The following is a 21,256-nucleotide window of genomic DNA, read 5'->3' as shown; positions in this document are numbered from 1 at the left end:
ATAACATAAATGCACATCCTCGAAACGTCATTCCGGTTGGGAGCCTTGCAAACCTACTTCGGAGCTTTTTGCCGTCGAACACACACACACCGAATACGTACAGAGAGCATACTAATTGCTGCGGGGGGTGTGTCGAATTGTGTAGACATATAGACACGGTTCGCTACTAACGAACAACAAGGAGTACAAAAGTGAGCGTTGGTGTAGAACGTCTAACATTCCTCATAGCCAGAACAAAACGCAGAATAGAGACAGAGAGTGAGTGTGTTTGTGGTTTCACTACTTATTACAAGGACATAAAATAGTAAGAGAGACAGTGAAAAAAGGCTACTGCGGTGTCGATGGAAAACACTAGCACGAACGACTCCGACCAAACCCGGGAATTCCGGGTACGGTCGTGGAGCCGTTGTTTTCTGTTTGGATTTTTTTTGTTACGTAATGTTTGTTCGCTAACCTCACAACCATCCAAATCGTTGGATCCGGTTTGACTTTTAATAATATTGTAGGTCTTGACAAACGGTGCCTTCAGCAGCTGCGTTCAGCGGATTTACACGCATTAGAAGGATTCACACGCGAAGGAATAGAAATTGAATCACACGAGAAATAGAAGAATTGTTAGATTTCATTTGTGGGATTTTTTCGGCAGTTGGGCACCGTCTTGAAAATATGCTTTCTTGAAAACCGTCTAGCCTAGGCACTTACCTCCCACGATTCACGAGTGTACTCGGTTATTTCACCGTCACTGGCGGAACGTCCCTCCTAGAAGAAAAAAATTGCAATTTCAAGCTAGTTTTAAGAAAACAAAATTTCAAGTAAACGAACTCACCTTATTTGAAGCGCCATCCTTTGTTGACCATTCGGTGTCGATCTGTATCAGCTCGTAGCCACGCTCTTTGATGGCTTTCTCATCCAGTTCACCGTACAGGTGCTGAACCCAGGCGGTCAAGAATCGATACAATTCATCGACCCTGTAGGATAGATCAAGAGACAGACATCAAACAGTCACCAGGAGGAATCATTTCCAGCCAGGATTGTACTCACTTGTTCTTGGGAATACTGAACCAATATTCGGGTCGTAGCTTATTCTTGCCATAGGACATAACAGTCGTCGGTAGCGGTGTGGTTTTGCCAATTTTAAGACCCATTCGCAGCCGCAGATACATCGGTGGATCAGGGCAGGCACGGGCCGGACGAGGGATGAGTTCTGTGGGCGGATGAAAAAAAAATTGTTGATCAATAGGAAAATACTACTTTGTCAAAATCTTTTTCGGAGGGATCTCATATATTTAGACATCGAATGAATACGACGGTACGGACGAAACACAGAAAGCCCAATGCTACATGCGACCATTTTAGATTGACTGATGTACTTACATTGATGATGCAATAACGAAAACGACTCGGACCATATTTGACTACCGTTTGATTTAAATGGACAGTTGTGGTGTGTTGAATTGGTTACATAAACCCAAACGGATCATGATTTTCCATTAGGAAGTTCAATTAATTTAATGAGGGTAAGTTGAACATAAGCGAGGTTGAGATAAATGTTTACTGTGGAACGTATACCACTGTCGTTAGTGTCAATCAGAGGATCATTCACAAATAATGTACATAAAATTGTGAAGAAAAATGATCAGGAATGGAAACAGTAACCAAGCAATGTTGATATATTTTAATGCATCCATTTAAATATCGGGATCAAGGGAAAAATTACAGATCAAGACATCTCCAATAGATTACGAGCAAGAATGGCATATCTCATGTTTCGTTATGCGTCCAGGTTTTCTGAAATCTTGGTAAGTTTCGAATGAAATATACGTATTTTAACTAAACTTGAACTGAATTAACTATCAGGTGTACAACTTTGCCTCCGCCGTTTTCCGATAGGTGACTGTACCGGCAGAGGCTGGTCAAAATACATAGATGATAATTCCTTTAAAGTGAGTGTGTACAGTGCCTAACGAATTGTTATCGCCGTTTCAGTGACAGTTGTTCTTGTTTTCGTATTATTCACGCTCGAAAATGTCTGTTTATGTGCCCAATTAGTGCCATTTGCGGGAAGTTTTACTTTTCTGTTACAGTTCGAAAAAAACGCAGCTGAAGCGCATCGAATGCTCTCAGAAACTTACGGTGATGCTGCTCTGAGTAAAAGAACGTGTCGGGAGTGGTTTCAACGTTTTAGAAATGGTGATTTCGATGTTGAAGACAAACATGGTGGTGGAAGAGAAAAAACCTTCAAAGATGAACAACTAGAAGCATTGCTTGATGAAGATTCGTGCCGAACCCAAGAAGAGCTTGCCGAATCATTGGGAGTGAGTCAACAAGCCATTTCAAAACGTCTCAAGGCCCTGGGTATGATTCAGAAAGAAGGAAGCTGGGTGTCGTACGAGTTGAAACCGAGGGACATCGAGCGCCGTCTATTTGTATGTGAGCAACTGCTTCAAAGACAAAATCGTAAGGGGTTCTTACATCGAATCGTAACCGGTGGTTCGATACGATAATCCTAAACGCAGAAAATCATAAGGAAAGCCCCGGGCATGCTACTTCGCCGAAGGCAAAACCGAATATTCACGGCGCCAAGGTTATGATTTATATTTGGTGGGATCAGCTCGGTGTGAATTACTACGAGCTCTTAAAACCGGGTGAAACCATCACAGGAGATCGCTACCGAAAGCAACTGATGCGCCTTAGTCGCGCGCTAAAAGAAAGGCGGCCACAATATCAAGAGCGACATGACAAAGTCATCCTCCAACACGACAATGCTCGGTGATCAAAAAGTACCTGGAAACGCTGAAATGGGAAATCTTGCCCCACCCGCCGTATTTCCAAGCCCCTTCTGACTTCCACCGTTCGATGGCACACGGCCTGGCAGATCAACATTTTCAATCCTTCGAAGAGTTAGAAAAATGGATTGCTTCATGAATAGCGTCAAAAGAGGACTCCTTTTTTCGAGTCGGGATCCGAAAATTTCCGGAAAGATGGGAGAAAGTTGTCGCTAGCGACGGATAATACTTTGAATAATACATCTGTAAGCACTTTTTCGCAATTAAGCTTTTAATTTTGAAAAAAAACGGCGGAAGCAAAGTTGTACACCTCAAAGTGGGACGTGATATCTTCGCAGAGATAAATGGTGTGCATTCCCAAGTAGCAATTCGCAACTAGTTCTGATACGACTAAGCACAAACTATGTTGCAACAAGAGCACGAATATGTTTTTTAAGTTATATTGGTTAAAACAAGGTGGCAACAATGTTTCTTCATAACATAACTAGTTACGAAATAGTTATTTAGGTTTCAAATCACCACATATTTTTGTCATATTGAATTAATTACAATTTTGAGGCTATCGTTATTTAATCCAAACATATCTTTAATAACAACTATGTTTCTAGCTACTAGTTGAAAATAAGTTTATTTTACTCAATTAGTAGCAACCCGTAACTAGTTCTGATGCCACTTAGCCCAACTATGTTGCAACAAGAGCACGAACATGTGTTTTATGTTATATTGGTTATAACATAAACATAGAACTAGCTACCATTTGTAAGTTATCGTTACTTGATTCTAACATATCTTTTATCACAGCTGTGGTTTTAGCTACTAGTTGAAAAAAGGTTGCGAAACCATTATAAATACGTAAGATTCAGATAGCTATCGATAGGTTTTTCCAACGTAATGATAACCGAAATACAACCAGAAAAACTTTTGTTGGCTTGAACATGGCGATCACAATATGGAGTCGCAGGAAGTGTATAAAACATAAATAAAACCAGGATATTACTTTTTTCAAAACTACTTTTTGGGGAAAATAATGAAAGGTAGAATAATCATTTTTATTCTATGCACTACCATAAACTCGAAGAAAACAATATATGGATTAAACATCGATTGTTATATTACAATATATGAATTTCAAATAATGAGAAATCACTCTACTAGGATTAATTTTGAGCATTCTGAACAAAGAGTTTTTTCGTTGTTTATTGTTCATACCTTCATAAACAAATTTAGATTGAAGGCGCATTAAAAAACAGTTAATTAGAATTGAATTCCGCTCGACAGTTTTAAAATCGTTGTGAAATTTTTACCTTGTATCAAGTTTGTGATTTCAAGTACTTAACTAACTTTTTATTGCTGATAGAAAAGTTCTCTGGATCCATTCATTGTTTATAATGTCGATGGTGACTAAGTTTCAACTAGTTTACTTGAACACAAGTTATTTTCAAGTTATGAAATGATAAGTTATTTTAGTATGACATAACAACGTAACGACAACTTATTTTTAACCGACTTAACAACTAGTAGAAACTGCGCTTTTTGTGTCACGCAAGTGGTTAGATATTAGTAACAATAACTTAAATTTATGGTTGCAAACTAGTCAGAAATAAGCTAGCGTAACAAAAATTGTTACTTGGGTTGTAGGACCTCAGGACCTTGATTCTGGAACACACAATATCGTGTTTTTTGTTTGGTTTTAAGTTCTCTATGAAAAGCTGTTTTAATAAAAAACAAATTATTTTTACCAAAACTACAACAAAATTTGAACAATTCTCTTTTTTTATCGTCAGATTTGCTTAAAAAGCGGGAAGTTCTTAAGTACACACCGTTTACCTCTGAGAAAATCAACTATATCTCAGAAACAACTCGATATTTTTACGTTAAATTTACATCGTAGCAGTCTCCAAAAAATCGTGAAATCAATGGTTTAACTTGTTCAAAAGTGCAAATTTTGACGTGAAGACTAAGAACGATAACCTCCATAAGAACGATAACCTTCGAGGAAACTAGGTTTAAAAGAAGGTGTAAAATTACATAACCATGAATAACCATCACTTTTGATCACGACAGCGACACTGAAAGTGATCGTTTTGCATCGTACGTAGTGACAAAAAATGGATACAAAAATGCACATCAATCCAACAATAGGGTTCTGCCCCTATTTCCGGTATTTCCGAAACTGGATTCCGAGAACTGGTATAGCCAAAGTCAGTTTGATTGGCCAGCAACTAACATGACTTGGAATTTGGAACAGTTCTTACCCGTTTTGGTAGACTTTTTCCTTTGCTAAATTTTATTCAAGTCCGAATTCCAGTTCTAAAATTACAAGGTGAAATTATTAAAAATTTCAAACCTTCATACAAAATCGTAAAACAATCTCCTAAGCTGGGCTCAAAACTGTTTCAATTTATAGGTTATGATAGTTTATGGTCATACTAACTGTTTTTGATTATACTGGATTCGTCTTTTATCTCTAACTGCCAGTCGAAGGTCAAACCTTCGAATTCAAATCTAAGGTGCAGAAAATTCTGGGAATTTTTTCAAACTGGGCCTAAAACTTTTCTAGTTTGTAGTTATCTGATGGTTTAATGATTCGAATTTCATTATACCGGTTTTCGGTTACGGAGATTCCGGAAATAATGGTCAAAATCTTGAAAATGGAACTCACTTCATTTCGTACAAATATGATTGAATCAATTTTTCCTAACTCAAACTCAAATGTAGCATTCGAATGTAGTAGAATTATGCAGAAGAAATTTACAAAACTGTGTACTAAACTTTCTTAATTTGTAGTATTTTGTTGATTTCTGCTGTAATATAAAGGAGAAAATATATGATATGAGAAAGGCATCATTATATCAATTAGAAATTATTATGGGAGACACGGGCTAGACCGGGCACGTGGTTGAACCGGGCAGCTTAAATATCTCATAAACTTGCAATTAATTCGATTCATGGATTGACTTTGTTTGTTCGCTTAGACCCAGTTTCAATGTTCGATTTACCTCGGTCATCCCTATATTATGAAAACCACTCCTTGAAATTTGTTTCTGGGTACGCGCCTGGATTGGATAATGCTGAATAAATGTTGGCAACACCCTCTCAGATTTGAATGAAACTTTCTGGACATGTAGACTTTATCGCAAAGAAGAAACACTTTGGATACTTTTTTCCAAAATTGATCTAGGCTGTCTTTTGAAAATGGTTTTACTCTATTTTTTTAAATAGTTATAGTGAAAAACGACAAATTCTACAAAATATTATATAGCAAAAATTTTACTTCAAAAAATTAAAATCGATTCACAAGAAAATCTGATATTTGATTTTGATAAAATTTTGTCCCAAAATAGACGATTATGTTCTCTACAATTCATATACTGCAAGATTTTAACATTTAAACATTTAAGGAAAAAAGGCTTTTCTAACCAAATTTATTTCTTAAAAAAATAAATTTTTATCCAGTGTCTTTTTATTGGAAACTAATCTAACTAATCCGAAAATTTAAAATCCAATCTGAAACTCATTATCATCCAAGATTCAAATGAAACTTAAATTGTGAGAAAAACACATCAATTACACTATTGCTGGTTGCTCGATATTAGCAGAAAATATCAAAGCTGGATGAGAAAAAGTTTTTGTTAGAATAACTGGTGTTTTTTTTTTAATTTTACTTAAAATTTTTAAGATCAATTTTTTCAGTGTCTGATTCGATAGGTAACTTTTTCAGTATTTTTATTCGAAAATTAGACTGATTAGTGAACATCACTAGCCAGTGCGGTAAAATTTCATTTTCAATCGAATAATATAAGGTAAAAATGGAACTTATGGCCGCTGACCGTGAGCATATCCCTACTAATTCATTTTACTGTTGCTGCCATTTTCAAGTGACGCTCCCAGAATTCATCGTCAGTTGAATAATCCTACCTAGTCATTTGAAGTTTTGCTTGCTCAGTTTCAAGTGCCAGTAGTCTAACTGCTTCACTGCCTTCGCCCTTGGTAGTAAGCAAGTTCGAACTGAAGGAGAAAACAATTAATTTATGTGTATTCTGTGATTGATATTTCAGTTATCTGGTTTGTTTTTCATCTATTATCTTGAACCAATCCGAATGTTTACATGAACCTCATTTGAAGGCCGCTCTCACACTATTGAAAGAGATATTTTGTTACTTCAAAAGATCAACTGACAGTGGTGAAACTGAGCCTCGATTGAAGAGAAACGAGTGATGAACTGAATGCTGCCCGTTCGGGCCGTCAGCAAACATTGTTTGTGTCAGAGAGTGAAGTTTTCGGCAGTTATATTATTATATATCTGTTTTCTTACAAAAACTGGTTTTTGGACACCCTTTTCAGAAAATACATTATATCTTGAATTACACTCAAGTTACGGGAATAGTACCTTCAGCAAACTTGTTTGAAATAACTTTCTGCACAACTTCGTCGAAGTAACTTAGCCCCTATGTTGGCCCTGAGCTAAAATAAAATGTTTATCTCACTTTTAGGAGGAAATATTCACATAAATAAGATACTGTACCTCAAAAACCACGATCCAATGAGTTATCAATTAAGAGCGTGAAATTGCGCTTTTGAACCACTGTGCAGTAGAGAGATCATTCAGTTTCAATTGAATTGTATGAAGTTTTACTGCACTGTCACTAACACAATAATTTTTTGTAGGATTTATCATTTTTCGACAATAATTTTTCGCAAAAAGTGGTCAAACAAAAGTCTAGCCCTTTTCAAAAGATAGGCTAGATCAATTTTGGAAGAACAAAGTAAGCGAAGTGGCTTTTTGTGATAAACTCTAAATATCGAGAATTTTTTTTTTATTCTGAGAAGATGCTGCCAAATCCGAACACGATTTGGCGCGAATTTCGTCTATTCGAATCCTACACTGAAAACAAAAATTTCAAAATATAAGTCAATTTACAAAAACCATTTTCGAAATCAATGAATTTTTGTTTCAAGGCAAGCAATTATGTTCCCTTTCAACCGTCCATGTATTATAAGACGAGAATTTTTTGGAAAAAAAGTTTCAAACTAAAGCTTGTTCTGGTTCATTACTGACACTTTTTGCCAAAATCAGGTAACTAGCGAAAGGGTATTGTGAAATCTTCTCACAAATTGAGTTTCATTGACTTTCAGTTCAATTTCGAAGAACCAATGAAAAAATTCAGTTTGGACAAGACATAGTTATGCTAGGAAAACTTTTTTCCTTAAAAGTGCCCATAGTGCACTGTTTGACCAATAGTAGGTTCCAAACGAGTCTAAGTTTTTCGAAATCATTTCTTTTATCTCCGAGATATTTTGTTGCATTGAAAAACACTGGGATTTGTCAATTACGTCACATATTTTTCTCTGAAAACGGAAATGTTCACCTTTCCCTTCCAAATTTAATAGACATTGTTAGCTTTCAATCAAGCCTTAGGTTATCGAAATTTTTTGAGTGATTTTCGAGACAATTCAGCCGATGACAAATGTACGGTTATTCGTTTACATCACCTATAGCATTATATCTCTGGAACCGGATCGTTGAACAGTTCAATAGTAGCTTTCAAACGAGCCTAGGTTTGTTAAGATCGGTTTAGCTATCTTTGAGAAAATTGAGTAGAAAAAAAAGACGGGTGGGTAATGTCAGAGACATAACTGGAAGTCGTGAATACGTATAAAATTGGCACGCACCTTTCACACTTCCGAATATAAGATAGTTGATCGATTGTGTAAATTGTACAAGCACTTCCCTTCTTCACTACTTGAATTTGAAACGATGCACGTACACTAAAGTACGTATAAGTCACATCAAACATTCTGACACAGAATGTGTTGTTTTTGGTGTGAATTCAGTAGGTTTAGTAGGCATGTATCAAACTGATACATTAGAACCTTTGTGTTGCAATTTTTGAGGGACGGATGCGGGTTAAACAAATTAATTTGGCGGTGTTAGGGAATTTTTTTCTTTTCGCAACATTTAAATCTGTATTTTTAAGGAGAAATAAAATACAGATTAATCTGTATACGTAGCAACCCTGTTTCGCATGGCATATTTAGAAGCGACACCCATACTAGCATAAAGATGTGTTCTACAGTAATACTTTCATTTTCGCATTGCGAGAGAGCCTTGCCGTCGTAATAGATTGTGTTAGTGACGGCGCAAACTTTTTCAACTTCCTTTTTAATGAATATGATGCTTTTGATACGAAATGGAGAAAATTCAACTAATTCTTAATGATGATCTGTGGCACTGAAAAGTGCCTTGAAATGTTACGACCGATCAGCATTTAGACAGAACTCTTGGCGTGTACAATCGGTAAACTCGTCCGATATTTGACTAGGAATTCATTGTGATTTCCAATTGAATTCCAAAGACGAAACAAGCCATTTCAGGCGGAATCAATTGGTGCATTTGGAACACATAATGGAACGGTTCTAATTCCGGACAAATTAACTGAGCAGCGCTCCCATGACGACTGACAACTTCCACTGGTTGGCTTTCGGTGTTGTTTTTACTGTGTACCCGGCTGCGACTCTTCTTCGGCACGCTTCATTCCAAAAGCATGAGATCTTCGAGCAACGCTCCCATGACGACTGACGTATTCCACTGACAGGCTTTTGGTGTGTTCCTGGCTGCGGAACAATTCCTCTGTTGGACGCTCGCTTAATTCCAAAAGCATGAGGTCTTCGATATTGCTCTACCGTAGGAAGCTTCGCCAAATATTGCTCAGCAAACGATGAAACATTCATTCAGTAATAGCCGTTCAACCGAGAAGGTTGTGTATAGAAGCGTACAGTTTAATAACGCTGGTTTGTTTACACGCGTTAAATACGACAACGGTTGAACTACAGGTAGAGACCTGTTGGCAGCAGCCGTTAAAACGTATAGTCGTGCTGCATAAGAGAGCCCTAGTGCTGGGCCAAGCTGGTGAAGGAAACAACAAAGGGCGTTTCCCAAACTCTACCCAGGCCGCAATATACAGCCACAAGTGCTGAGCAGGAGAGTGCAAAGGCACATCGAAGAGGAAGAGTGCAAAGGCACATAGAAGCAGGAGAGTGCAAAGGCACACCGGTGCGAAGGCACTTCGGTGCAGAAGCATATCGGTGCGGAGCACTAGGAAGAAGGAGACAAGACAACTCGGTCTTTCCACTGCCATACAACACGCAGGTATACAGCGGTGACCTGCGCTGGTTACAGCTGGCGAAGACGAAAGCAAATCGGAATTCGAGTGGTGCTGGATGTCAGGTAGCAGTAGCATCACATCCAACAATCAGCATCCAACAAGAACATCTAGAGCAACGAGGATCTACACGGCAGTGCAACGGAGATAGACAACAATTTCAAGGTAGAAGTTTTTTCTTTTCCTTTTGATTGAGTACTGTGTAGTGTTGGTTTCAAATTTTATTTTAAAGTTTAGTTAAAAATTTTAATGTAATGGATGAATCCATGGACGTAAATCCTAGCATGAATCCGATACCCCCACGAACGAAAAAATATCAGGAGAGCTCTTCTGGGCCTTGGATAGTCTTTTTTAGACGTATATCAAAGCCATTAAACATTTTTCAAATTAATAAAGGTTTGACATCACGATACTCTTCAATCAAAGAGATCATAAAAGTAAATAACGATAAAATTCGTGTTGTGGTAAATAATTTGAAACACGCGAATGATATTGTCTCTTCGGAACATTTCAATAAAGAGTATAAAGTTTACATACCCTCCAAAGATGTCGAAATTGACGGTGTTGTTACCGAAGCGAGTCTTTCGGTAGATGATTTACTCAAGCATGGTGTTGGTCGTTTCAAGAACTCTATGCTTGAGGGTGTGAAAATACTGGAGTGCAAACAACTGTACTCAGTAGTTCATGAAGAGGAAAAAAAAAGTTTATCGCCCATCAGACTCGTTTCGAGTGACATTTGCCGGGTCTGCGTTGCCGTCCCATGTCTATGTCGATAAAATTCGCCTCCCTGTTCGGCTTTTTGTTCCAAATGTAATGAATTGTACGAACTGCAAAAAATTCGGCCACACAGCTACTTACTGTAGTAATAAACCAAAATGTATTAAGTGTGAAGGGCCTCATAAAGATAATGATTGCAACAAGGAAATTGAAAAATGTATTTATTGTGGGAATAGTCCTCATGATGATATTTCAGTATGCACTGCATTTAAAGTGCACAAAGACAAAATTAAGCTTTCTTTAAAAGCACGGTCTAAGCGCACATATGCAGAAATGCTTAAAACGGTCATTGATGTCCCCCCTTTGGAAACCGAAAACGGGTTTTCAAATCTAGAGGAACCAGAGGACTCTGACTCTGACGAAAATAGTGAAGGTAATTCGTTTATCACTACCCAAGGGTCAGTTAAGAGAAAGAAGTCTTCCTCCAAATTACCAAAAAAGACACCTAAAATTTCATCTTCAAAAAAAGATCCCCGTGTTAAACAAAAAAAGTCAAAACCAAAGACTGTGCCTCCTGGTTTGTCAAATTCACAAACCAATCCAGGATCTAGTACAGAAAAAGATAATAATCCAGTGGGCTCCATTTCACAGCCACCAACAGGATTACTGAAGTTTTCGGAAATTGTTGAATGGATTTTCTCAGCATTCAATATATCTGAACCCTTAAAGACCCTCATAATGGCATTCCTTCCAATAGCTAGAACCTTTTTGAAGCAGTTATCAGCTCAATGGCCAATTGTCTCAGGTTTTGTATCTTTTGATGGATAATTTATCACCCGTCGCAAATGATACAATCACTGTCCTGCAGTGGAATTGTCGAAGCATCATGCCAAAACTTGATTCATTTAAAATATTATTGCATAGTCAAAAATGTGATGTATTTGCTTTATGCGAAACATGGCTTACTTCAAACATAGCTTTAAATTTTAATGATTTTAACATTATACGTCTCGATAGAGACTCTCCGTATGGTGGAGTGCTTTTGGGAATTAAGAAATGCTATTCCTTTTATAGATTAAACATCCCTTCAACTTCTAGTATAGAAGTTGTTGCTTGCCAAATAAACATTAAAGGCAAAGATATTTGCATAGCTTCGGTTTATATTCCTCCAAAAGCACAAGTTGGACAGCAACAGCTTAATGAAATGGTTGAAGCCCTTCCTGCACCACGATTGATTCTGGGGGATTTAAATTCGCACGGTATTATGTGGGGTTCCGTTTACAATGATAGCAGATCATCTTTAATACAAAACATTTGTGACAATTTTAGCATGACGGTATTAAATATGGGTAGCATGACACGGATCCCAAGACCTCCGGCACGCCCAAGTGCATTAGATCTATCTCTTTGCTCAACATCAATTCGACTAGATTGCACCTGGAAAATACTGCCTGATTTACACGGTAGCGATCATTTACCAATCATTATCTCAATTAGCAGTAGCAATTGCATTGCTACTTCCGCTAGTATTCCATATGATTTGACAAAAAATATCGACTGGATTAAATACCAAAGTAGTATCTCTACTATTTTGAATTCAATGGAAGAGCTCCCTCTACTTGAAGAATATGACTTCCTCATTTGTTCGATTCTGGAGGCAGCAGAACAATCCCAAACTAAACGCTTTCCTGGGCCAACGACTAACAGAAGGCCTCCCAACCCCTGGTGGGACAAAGAGTGCTCAGAGGCTAAACTCGCAAAACAAAATGCTTGCAAGACGTTTCTAAAACGGGGAGGAGGAACTCCTCAGAATTTTGAAAAACTTATGGTTTTAGAAACCAAGTACAAGAGCATACTTCGAGCCAAAAAATGTAGCTATTGGAGACATTTTGTCGAAGGTTTGTCAAGAGATACCTCAATGAGCACTCTTTGGAACACGGCCAGACGAATGAGGAATCGTAACGTGGGCAATGAGAGTGATGAATACTCGAACCGATGGATATTTGACTTTGCTAGGAAAGTTTGCCCAGATTCTGTTCCTACGCAGAGCATTATACGGGAATCTCCTCCAAATAATGGTTTTATTAATAACCCATTTTCAATGATGGAATTTTCTATAGCACTCTTGTCTTGTAACAATAACGCTCCAGGGTTGGACAGAATTAAATTCAACTTGATGAAGAATCTGCCTAACCTCGCAAAAAGACGTTTGTTGGAATTGTTCAACAAGTTTCTTGAGCAAAATATTGTTCCACCTGACTGGAGACAAGTGAAAGTTATCGCCATTCAAAAACCGGGGAAACCAGCTTCCAATCACAACTCATATAGACCCATTGCGATGTTGTCCTGCATCAGAAAATTGTTCGAAAAAATTATTCTACGACGTCTCGACACTTGGGTCGAGACGAACGGTTTGTTGTCAGATACTCAGTTTGGCTTCCGTAGAAATAAAGGGACGAATGATTGCCTTGCATTACTTTCGTCTGACATCCAAATTGCCTTCGCTCAAAAGCAACAAATGGCATCTGTATTTTTAGACATTAAAGGAGCATTTGATTCAGTTTCCATTGATGTTCTTTCAGACAAGCTTCACCAAAATGGACTCCCAGCGGTTATAAATAATTATTTGCACAACCTTTTGTCAGAGAAACACATGCATTTTTCACATGGCGTTTTGGCAACACTCAGAAATAGTTACATGGGTCTCCCGCAAGGCTCATGCCTCAGTCCGCTCCTCTATAATTTTTACGTAAATGACATTGACAGCTGTCTAGTAACCCCATGTACACTAAGACAATTGGCAGATGATGGCGTGGTTCCAGTTACTGGACCCAAAGCTATTGATCTGCATAAACCATTGCAAGATACCTTAGATAACTTGTCCGATTGGGCTGTTCATCTTGGTATCGAATTCTCTGCGGAAAAAACAGAGCTGGTCGTCTTTTCAAGAAAGCATGATCCCGCGCAGCTTCAGCTTCATATGATGGGAAGAATGATCCAACAGGTTTTGACTTTCAAATACCTTGGGGTGTGGTTTGATTCCAAATGCACGTGGGGAGGACACATTAGGTTTCTGATAACAAAATGCCAACAAAGAGTAAATTTTCTTCGAACAATAACAGGATCTTGGTGGGGTGCTCATCCGGAAGATCTAATAAAATTGTATCAGACAACGATACTTTCAGTGATGGAATATGGATGCGTTTGCTTTCGTTCCGCTGCAAACTCTCATATTATCAAACTGGAGCGAATTCATTATCGTTGTTTGCAAATTGCTTTAGGGTGCATGCATTCGACACATACAATGAGTCTTGAAGTTCTGGCGGGAGTTTTTCCATTAAAAGATCGATTTTGGGAGCTTTCATCACGCCTGCTAATAAGATGTGAGGTGCTGAATCCCATGGTAATTAATAATTTCGAACGACTAGTCGAGCTTCGATCTCAAACAAAATTCATGACAGTATATTTTAACCATATGTCACAGGAAATCAACCCTTCAAGATATATTCCTATCCGTGTCAGCCTCCTAAATGTTCCTGACTCAACTTTATTTTTCGATACATCCATGCAGCGCGAAGTGCGTGGAATCCCGGATCATCTACGTTCGACGGAAATCCCAAAAATATTTTCAAGTAAGTTCAGGCATATTGACTCTGAGAAAATGTTTTACACGGACGGATCGCGAATTGAAGAAGCGACAGGGTTTGGTATGTTCAACAATAATGTTTCGGCCTCATTTAGGCTTCAAGAACCTGCATCTGTTTATATAGCAGAGCTAGCAGCAGTTCATTATAGTTTGAGTGTAATCGTCACATTAATTCCAAACCATTATTTCCTCTTCACAGATAGTCTGAGTGCAATTGAAGCCATTCGCTCAAACATGACTGGCAAGACTGAACCGTTTTTCCTGGGCAAAATAAAACAGTGCCTGAACGACATATTGAACAATAATTATCTAATCACTATAGTCTGGGTCCCGGCTCATTGCTCCATTCCTGGCAATGAAAGAGCCGATATTTTAGCCAAACGTGGTGCTATTGAGGGTGAAATTTATGAGAGACCAATTGCTTTCAACGAATTCTATAGCTCGTCTCGCCAAAGAACACGTGTGATGTCCAGACTCATGTCCAATCACTACACGTTAGATGCACATCTCCTTCGAATTGGGCTCTCCGAGACTAATCATTGTGCTTGTGGCGAAGGTTATCGAGATATTGATCATGTCGTTTGGACATGCGTGGAGTATCGTGATGTCAGATCTCAACTAATAAATTCTTTGCGTACCCAAGGTAGACTATCCAATATCCCAGTTCGAGACATTCTTGCTTGTCGTGACCTTTCATACATGAAACTTATTTATCATTTCATAAAGAAAACTGGAGTTTCAATTTAATAAAGGCCCCTTTCAAGACTTAGTTCTGATCCCAGCTGCGTCCATGAGTTCAACCAATAGCTAAATTAGAATAAAAATAATGTAATGATACAAACAAACTCGAAACAGTTTATGAAATTATTAACAAAATGTCTGAAAATAACAGCTTATTTTATAATTTATAGAAGTTAATCGTTTGGTTCAAATAATATTTCCGAGTAGATTTCATAATTAATGACGAGTTACCCAAGATGATATTTAAGTAATAAGAGAATATGTTTTAATAAATGCAAAACGTTGTGACTATGTTAGAATTAAATTAGGATAAGAATATAATGTAAAAGTGATGCTACGGCGAAGAAAAACTTATGTAAACTGCCTTAAGAAATAAACGTATTTATGAAAAAAAAAAAAACGATGAAACATTCATCTTTTATATCGACGCATCACATATTTTGTTCTCGTACTCAGAACGCGTTCTAATTGGCTGGTGGTTACATAGGTCAAACACAGACACAGACACTTCAATGTTGTTGCAATACACGTTCAAGTTGAAAATTTTCGAATTGGTAGTTAGATTATATAAATCCTTCTACAGATCACTAAGCTATGAGCTTTCAAAATACGAGAGAGGCCAACACGTGTCATGAGTTTTCCTCTTTGATGCTCGTTGGCACCAAACATTTCAGAAAAGTTTAATTTTGAATTATTTGAGATTGTCATACAACAGAAAATATTATCATAACATTATGATCATATCATGTAGCAAAAAGTATGTTGATACGTTAGATACAACAAAAGTTATTCATCATCAGAAACTTATTACTCTCTCAGAAGGTAAATTTTGAAAAGACACCCCATAGTGAAGTAAGTCGTATTCAAGACAAAAAAGCTTACGTCACTCATACCATTAAGTCTTCGGAACCTGAAGTGCCAGCCATTTGATCTTCGAACTTGATCCACAATTCAATAGCACCTTTCAAACAAACCTAAGCTTGTTGAAATCGGCTAGGCCATTTCCGAAAAAATGAACATAACACTACGAGTCTCCGAGGCTCCGTTCGAAAATCTGTTTTTCCTGCAAAACTAATACCTTCCTATAGAGAAAGGCAGAAATGCTCAAAATAGTTTGACCCTTGTCAAAAGACGGTCTAAATCAATATTGGGAAAACGAAGTATGCAAAATAATTCAATTTGATTGAATTCCTTAATTCTTTGGGCTACTACTTTGGGCGGCTACTTCGAGCCGAAGCAAATTTGGCAAACATTTTTTCTAGATTCATCTCGGTGTTGTATCGAGAATCAAATGGGTATTCCTAGCCGAGCCCAAAATGCTAAAACATGGTCGGCATGACAGTTAAATTTGAACTGCTAAAGCACTGATGAGACAAAGGCAAAACGTGAAGAAAACGAAAGTAAATATTTGCTGAACATAAATGTAGATTTGTATTCGGATTTTAGATTATCTATAGAAAGTCAATTTTGCGAATTATAAAACCGCCTTCATTTCTTGATGAAAGATGTTGTTGCTCACAATCGTTAATCGTACATCTGAAATTTTGTTTATTTGAAATAATTGATAAAGTTTTTTGTAATACGTTTTAGAAGGCTTTTTATTTGGTGTATGAGTCAGGAAAATGGTCGCGGTGATTTTCTCCATGCTTTGCCGCGCCATTTTTTTTTTTTTTGGGAACTGTTCACTGCCACTCCTTTGATCCTATCTAAAGTGAAACTAAAGTACAAACGAGGCGGTTACTGGTTTGTAAGAAATAGGTCCCAACTCTCAACGTTTACCAGCCGGCGTTAGTCGCAAATGAGAGCTACAATTCCCAGTCTGTTTTCAACGTTTCGAGTTACATTCTTGGCCTTCTCCAAGGTATCGAAAAAAGTTAATAAAAACTAGAAATTTCGACAGAAAGAGAGAGTATTTCAAAATAACCATAGTTAAAAGACGATCAATACAAATGCGATGCGTTTTCATAGGGAAGAGTCGTATATACACAAAAAACATGACAGTATCGTTGAAACGATAAAACATTCTGTAACATGAAATACATTATGACAGTAACAATACAATACAGAATTTATTAAAACACACTTTATATACAGGGCAAAACGACGAAACAAGGCTACATAAAGTACAAAATCCACCATAAACAGAGTACACCGAATATGTATGGGAATGTTTGTGATATTCCGGTACGAGTATTAAATGGATACAAAAGCATAAATAAATCATACTTCGAATCAGCTTGCGACCTACCAAGTTTTTCGAGTTGTGGAAACAGTGGCGCTCGCACTAGAATGATGTTGTACATTGTAGTGAAGGTTTTGTTTCGGTGTGGTTTGATTAAGGATAGTTTTGTTGATTGACAAAATGGACGAGGGAAACAAAAATAAAAACAAAATTTAAACAAAATTGTTCTGGCAATATGTGCAAAAGTGTGACGGAGCATTATGTTTCATATGAAGCAGTGTTTCTGGATCTAAGTTTGTTTGAAGTACGACGAACAAGTGATTCAGTTTATGTAAACTCACAAGTGATTAAGATCTTTGTGATTAGAACATTGACTATGTGCTGTGAGTATTAAAAGTTGGCAGACTATTTCCTACTGAAATTGGTCTGTGTTGTTAAAGAGGTGCATTAATTCAGCTAGCAGCGAACATTACAAATAACGTAATTTAAATCAATGAAAAGCTTAGTGTAACGCAAAAACAAATCGTAAAAATCCAACAATACTGCACTCTTCCGGCAAATTGCCGGCAGACGCAGTTGCTCTAGTGTTCGTGGATCCACACAAGGCTAGCCCTTGGAGATCAAAATTTTCATCAGCAATCAGAACGAACACTATCAAGACCAGAAACTGGAACTATCTCAGAACAAGAACTTGAACGAATCGTAAAATGATCTGAATAAAGGGAAAAATTTCCAAAGAAAACTCGATCAAATAACGAAAATATACTCACTGTCGAAACTGACGAACAACGTCGGCATGTCATCGATCGACACCATCGAACGGTAGTCCAGCTTCGGTGGTGGTTGTTTCTGCTTTGCGACTGGTACGCCATCTCCCGTCGATTGCGGCCGGATAAAGGTGCCTATCGAGGAACGCCTGGTGGGAAAGAAGGACAGCGATTAGAATGATTGAAATGTTAGCGCCATGCGACGACACGACTCGTAATACACATCGAATATTCTGTTCTAAGTGCACAACTGGACTAAACAAGTGCTGCCTAATATACTGTTATTATTGGTTGCTATTAAGGTGATCTTCAGTAGAAGTTTCATGAAAAAATAAAATCAAATATTAAAATTACAAAGTATCTACGAAATTGACCACAAGAAATAGAACATTTTTGTTGTTACTCATTCAGTAATGTATATTGCGTTGTCAATCCCGTTTTACCCGTTTATGAAAACTTACCCAAAGTTCTGCATAATTTTAATAGTTGAGTAAGTTCACATTATGTTTTTCGAACTGAATCATAATTTACTTCATACAAATATTTTTTTTTTCAAAGAATGTATGCAAGGTTTACACGTCAAAAAGTAAATCTAGACAAACAAGTTGATTTACGAGATTTCAGAAAACTTAACATTGTGATTGTGGACTACTTTCAAATGGAGTGACGATTTTTAAAGTGCAAAATTACAATCTATGAATCATATTTAAAACAATTGTGCATCATTGTGAACAACTAGTTCCGTGAACTACAACAAATAGCCGGTGTTCAAAAATAGAATACGGAAAAAATAAGTCTTGAGCAAAACACACCATAAGACAAAAATAATAGTATAATTCCAATCGTATCATGAGCAAACCGAATTGAGCACTGGATTATGAGGTTACAAATTAGAATCATAACAGGAGAAAACATAGTGAAGCAGAGCATATCATTAAAAAATGATATCAGCGTTTTAAGACAAATAAATGCTTTATACAGAAAAGAATAACTTTTGTGTCAGGAAAATCTCATTCATACTACCGGAACGTAAAAAAATCTTTTCTATCTCGAGATCTGTTTTTTTCGTTTTAATGTGGTATACATTCCAGCGGTTTCTTTTCGTTTTAATGAGGTATACATTCCAGCGGTTTCACAACAAAATAACTTTTCTAGAAATTCGTATTGCGAGCCAGTTTTAAAATGTTTTCTAGCTTCTGTAAAACAATTGATTAATTTTTCTCGAAGGTGATAAATTGAGGTTGGATCAACGTTTCATCAGAGAATCTTTCTTCTAGAGTTTAAAATGCATGGACTCCCTTGCAACGAAATTTTGAATTCAATGTGCGCAGTTTCAAATCGCTTGCCGAATCAATTTTTCCGAAGGAGCTCTTCTGCAAAATTAAATTTTAGCTTTCGGGGACCATCAGTACATCGGGAAACATCCGTGCTACTACGTGACAAGCAATTCATATACACCGAAACCTCCATTTAATAGCTAAACGGGGATTTGTAAATCGAGGCAGTTCGTAAAAAAAAGTTTACGTTATTTGGGATTTACTTCGTGACGAAAGTTTTGTGTAATGATTGTGGAAACACCCAATCATATGGCTATTTTCGGAACAGATGTGCAGAGTAGATGCAAGAAAATGATGTTTTGGGTCGTTTAAAAATCCAAGATGGCGACTTCCGGTTTATTGATATTTCCTGATATTTCCTGATTTACCCTTACAATTTACATATTTTCGGAACGGGGTCGATAAGTAGATGTCGGAAAACGATGTTTGAGGTTGATCTGAAATCCAAGATGACAACTTCCGGTCTATTGATATTCCTTGGAAACCCTTAAAATATGAGTAAAAAATTTGAAACAATGTCGATATACCGGAAGTCACTATATTGAATTTTTAAACGGAATCAAACATCGTTTTTGGTATAAAATCTGATTCGTTAATATCCTTATTATAAGGGTATAGAATAGAAGTACGAGGGAGCCAAATCAGGTGATTAAGTTGGATGGGGCATTTTCTAGTAAATAAATTTTTTTCACTTCATATCTGGTCTTTATTCACTTCAACAATGCGCAATATTACTCGCTAAATACGCAATGCCTGAAAATTGACGCCAAGGCTTGTGCGACCTGTTAAGTATCCATAGACCGCTTCTCATCCATTACCGGGCACTTGTTCTCTGGTATGTAATAGCGGATCCCGGTTTTGTCAACAAATAAAGGGAAGCATCGGGCAACCCAACAACTTTTGACAGAATTATCAGATCGACTAATGACGTACCGCGTCGGAAGCGTCATTCCAAGACAATGTTACCATGAAACAGTACACACCAAAAGAACGCGCTGAAATTGTTCAGCTTTATATTTAAAAAAAAAACTTCTGAATTGTGAAAATCGAACGTGCGTTTTGTTCACGTTAAATGAAGGCGGTAATAAGCAAAATAGTCAGTTCTACGCCAATGAAAACCCTCAATTATGTGAGGAACATTCTGTATACGACCAAAATGTTACAGTTTAGGGTGGTGTTTGTGCGGATATGGTGATTGGTTCCTAATTTTTCCAAGTCGATGATGGAGCAACGGAACCTCTTAATGGCGATCGTTTTTGAACCATGATAAATAATTTTGTGATGCCCATTGTTCGTGAAAATGGTTTTAATGGCTAATGGTTTCAACAGGACGGTGCAACATGCCATACAGCTCGAATAGTATGATCGATTTGTTACGACCATCGTTGTTCCCCGGACGACTCATATCGAAAAACGGTGATTTTGACTGGCTCCCGAGATCAGATTTCATCAGATTTCACATAGTCTGATTTTGATGAATTTTGCATACAGTTTTAGTATGACAAAGCATTTGTTTTGTACGGATGGAGCCTGATTTTTTTTGTTCGATAGATTGGTCTTAAGAGTAAGATGAAAATATGTGCATTCGCTTCGAGTTTTCGCTTCGCTAAAATAGCAGTATTGAACCTTTTTTTCTACCATTTTGCTTCTTAGAGCCGAAGCAAAGATATTGTATTCGATTTTATTAAATATAGTTGATTTAAAGTCGAGTAATAGGCAAAATAATATGGCGACTCTACTAATGAGATGGGATTGAGTCATTTCGCCGAAAGCCATTTCGCCGAAGGTCGTTTCACCGAATAGGCCATTTCGCCGAAAGGGTCATTTCAAATACATCATATAATCAACATTTCTTTTCGTTTCGTCTAAGACTCGTCAGTGCAGAGCATTTCGAATTCAACTCAAAGATTGGTTTTT

At 37.3% G+C, this 21,256-nt stretch overlaps 1 protein-coding gene across 20 annotated transcripts in view; it reads right to left on the bottom strand.

The window, feature by feature from the left end:
* LOC131430093 (TLD domain-containing protein 2) overlaps positions 1–21,256 on the bottom strand; it is a 514,027-nt gene that overhangs the window by 101,984 nt on the left and 390,787 nt on the right. For 13 of the 20 annotated variants that reach the window (XM_058594764.1, XM_058594767.1, XM_058594765.1 and 10 more), the window contains 6 exons: positions 18,006–18,151; positions 17,302–17,337; positions 1,042–1,204; positions 827–968; positions 703–759; positions 455–532 (listed from right to left, as the gene is read on the bottom strand). In XM_058594764.1, the coding sequence (XP_058450747.1) occupies positions 455–532; positions 703–759; positions 827–968; positions 1,042–1,204; positions 17,302–17,337; positions 18,006–18,151 (622 nt within the window). The remainder of the gene's footprint in view (positions 1–454; positions 533–702; positions 760–826; positions 969–1,041; positions 1,205–17,301; positions 17,338–18,005; positions 18,152–21,256) is intronic. The other 7 variants (XM_058594762.1, XM_058594773.1, XM_058594775.1 and 4 more) reach the window with 3 other exon arrangements.

The sequence above is a fragment of the Malaya genurostris genome, chromosome 2, assembly GCF_030247185.1.
Source record: "Malaya genurostris strain Urasoe2022 chromosome 2, Malgen_1.1, whole genome shotgun sequence".
In the NCBI taxonomy this organism is placed as follows: domain Eukaryota; kingdom Metazoa; phylum Arthropoda; class Insecta; order Diptera; family Culicidae; genus Malaya; species Malaya genurostris.
This window is presented reverse-complemented; position numbering and strand designations above follow the sequence as displayed.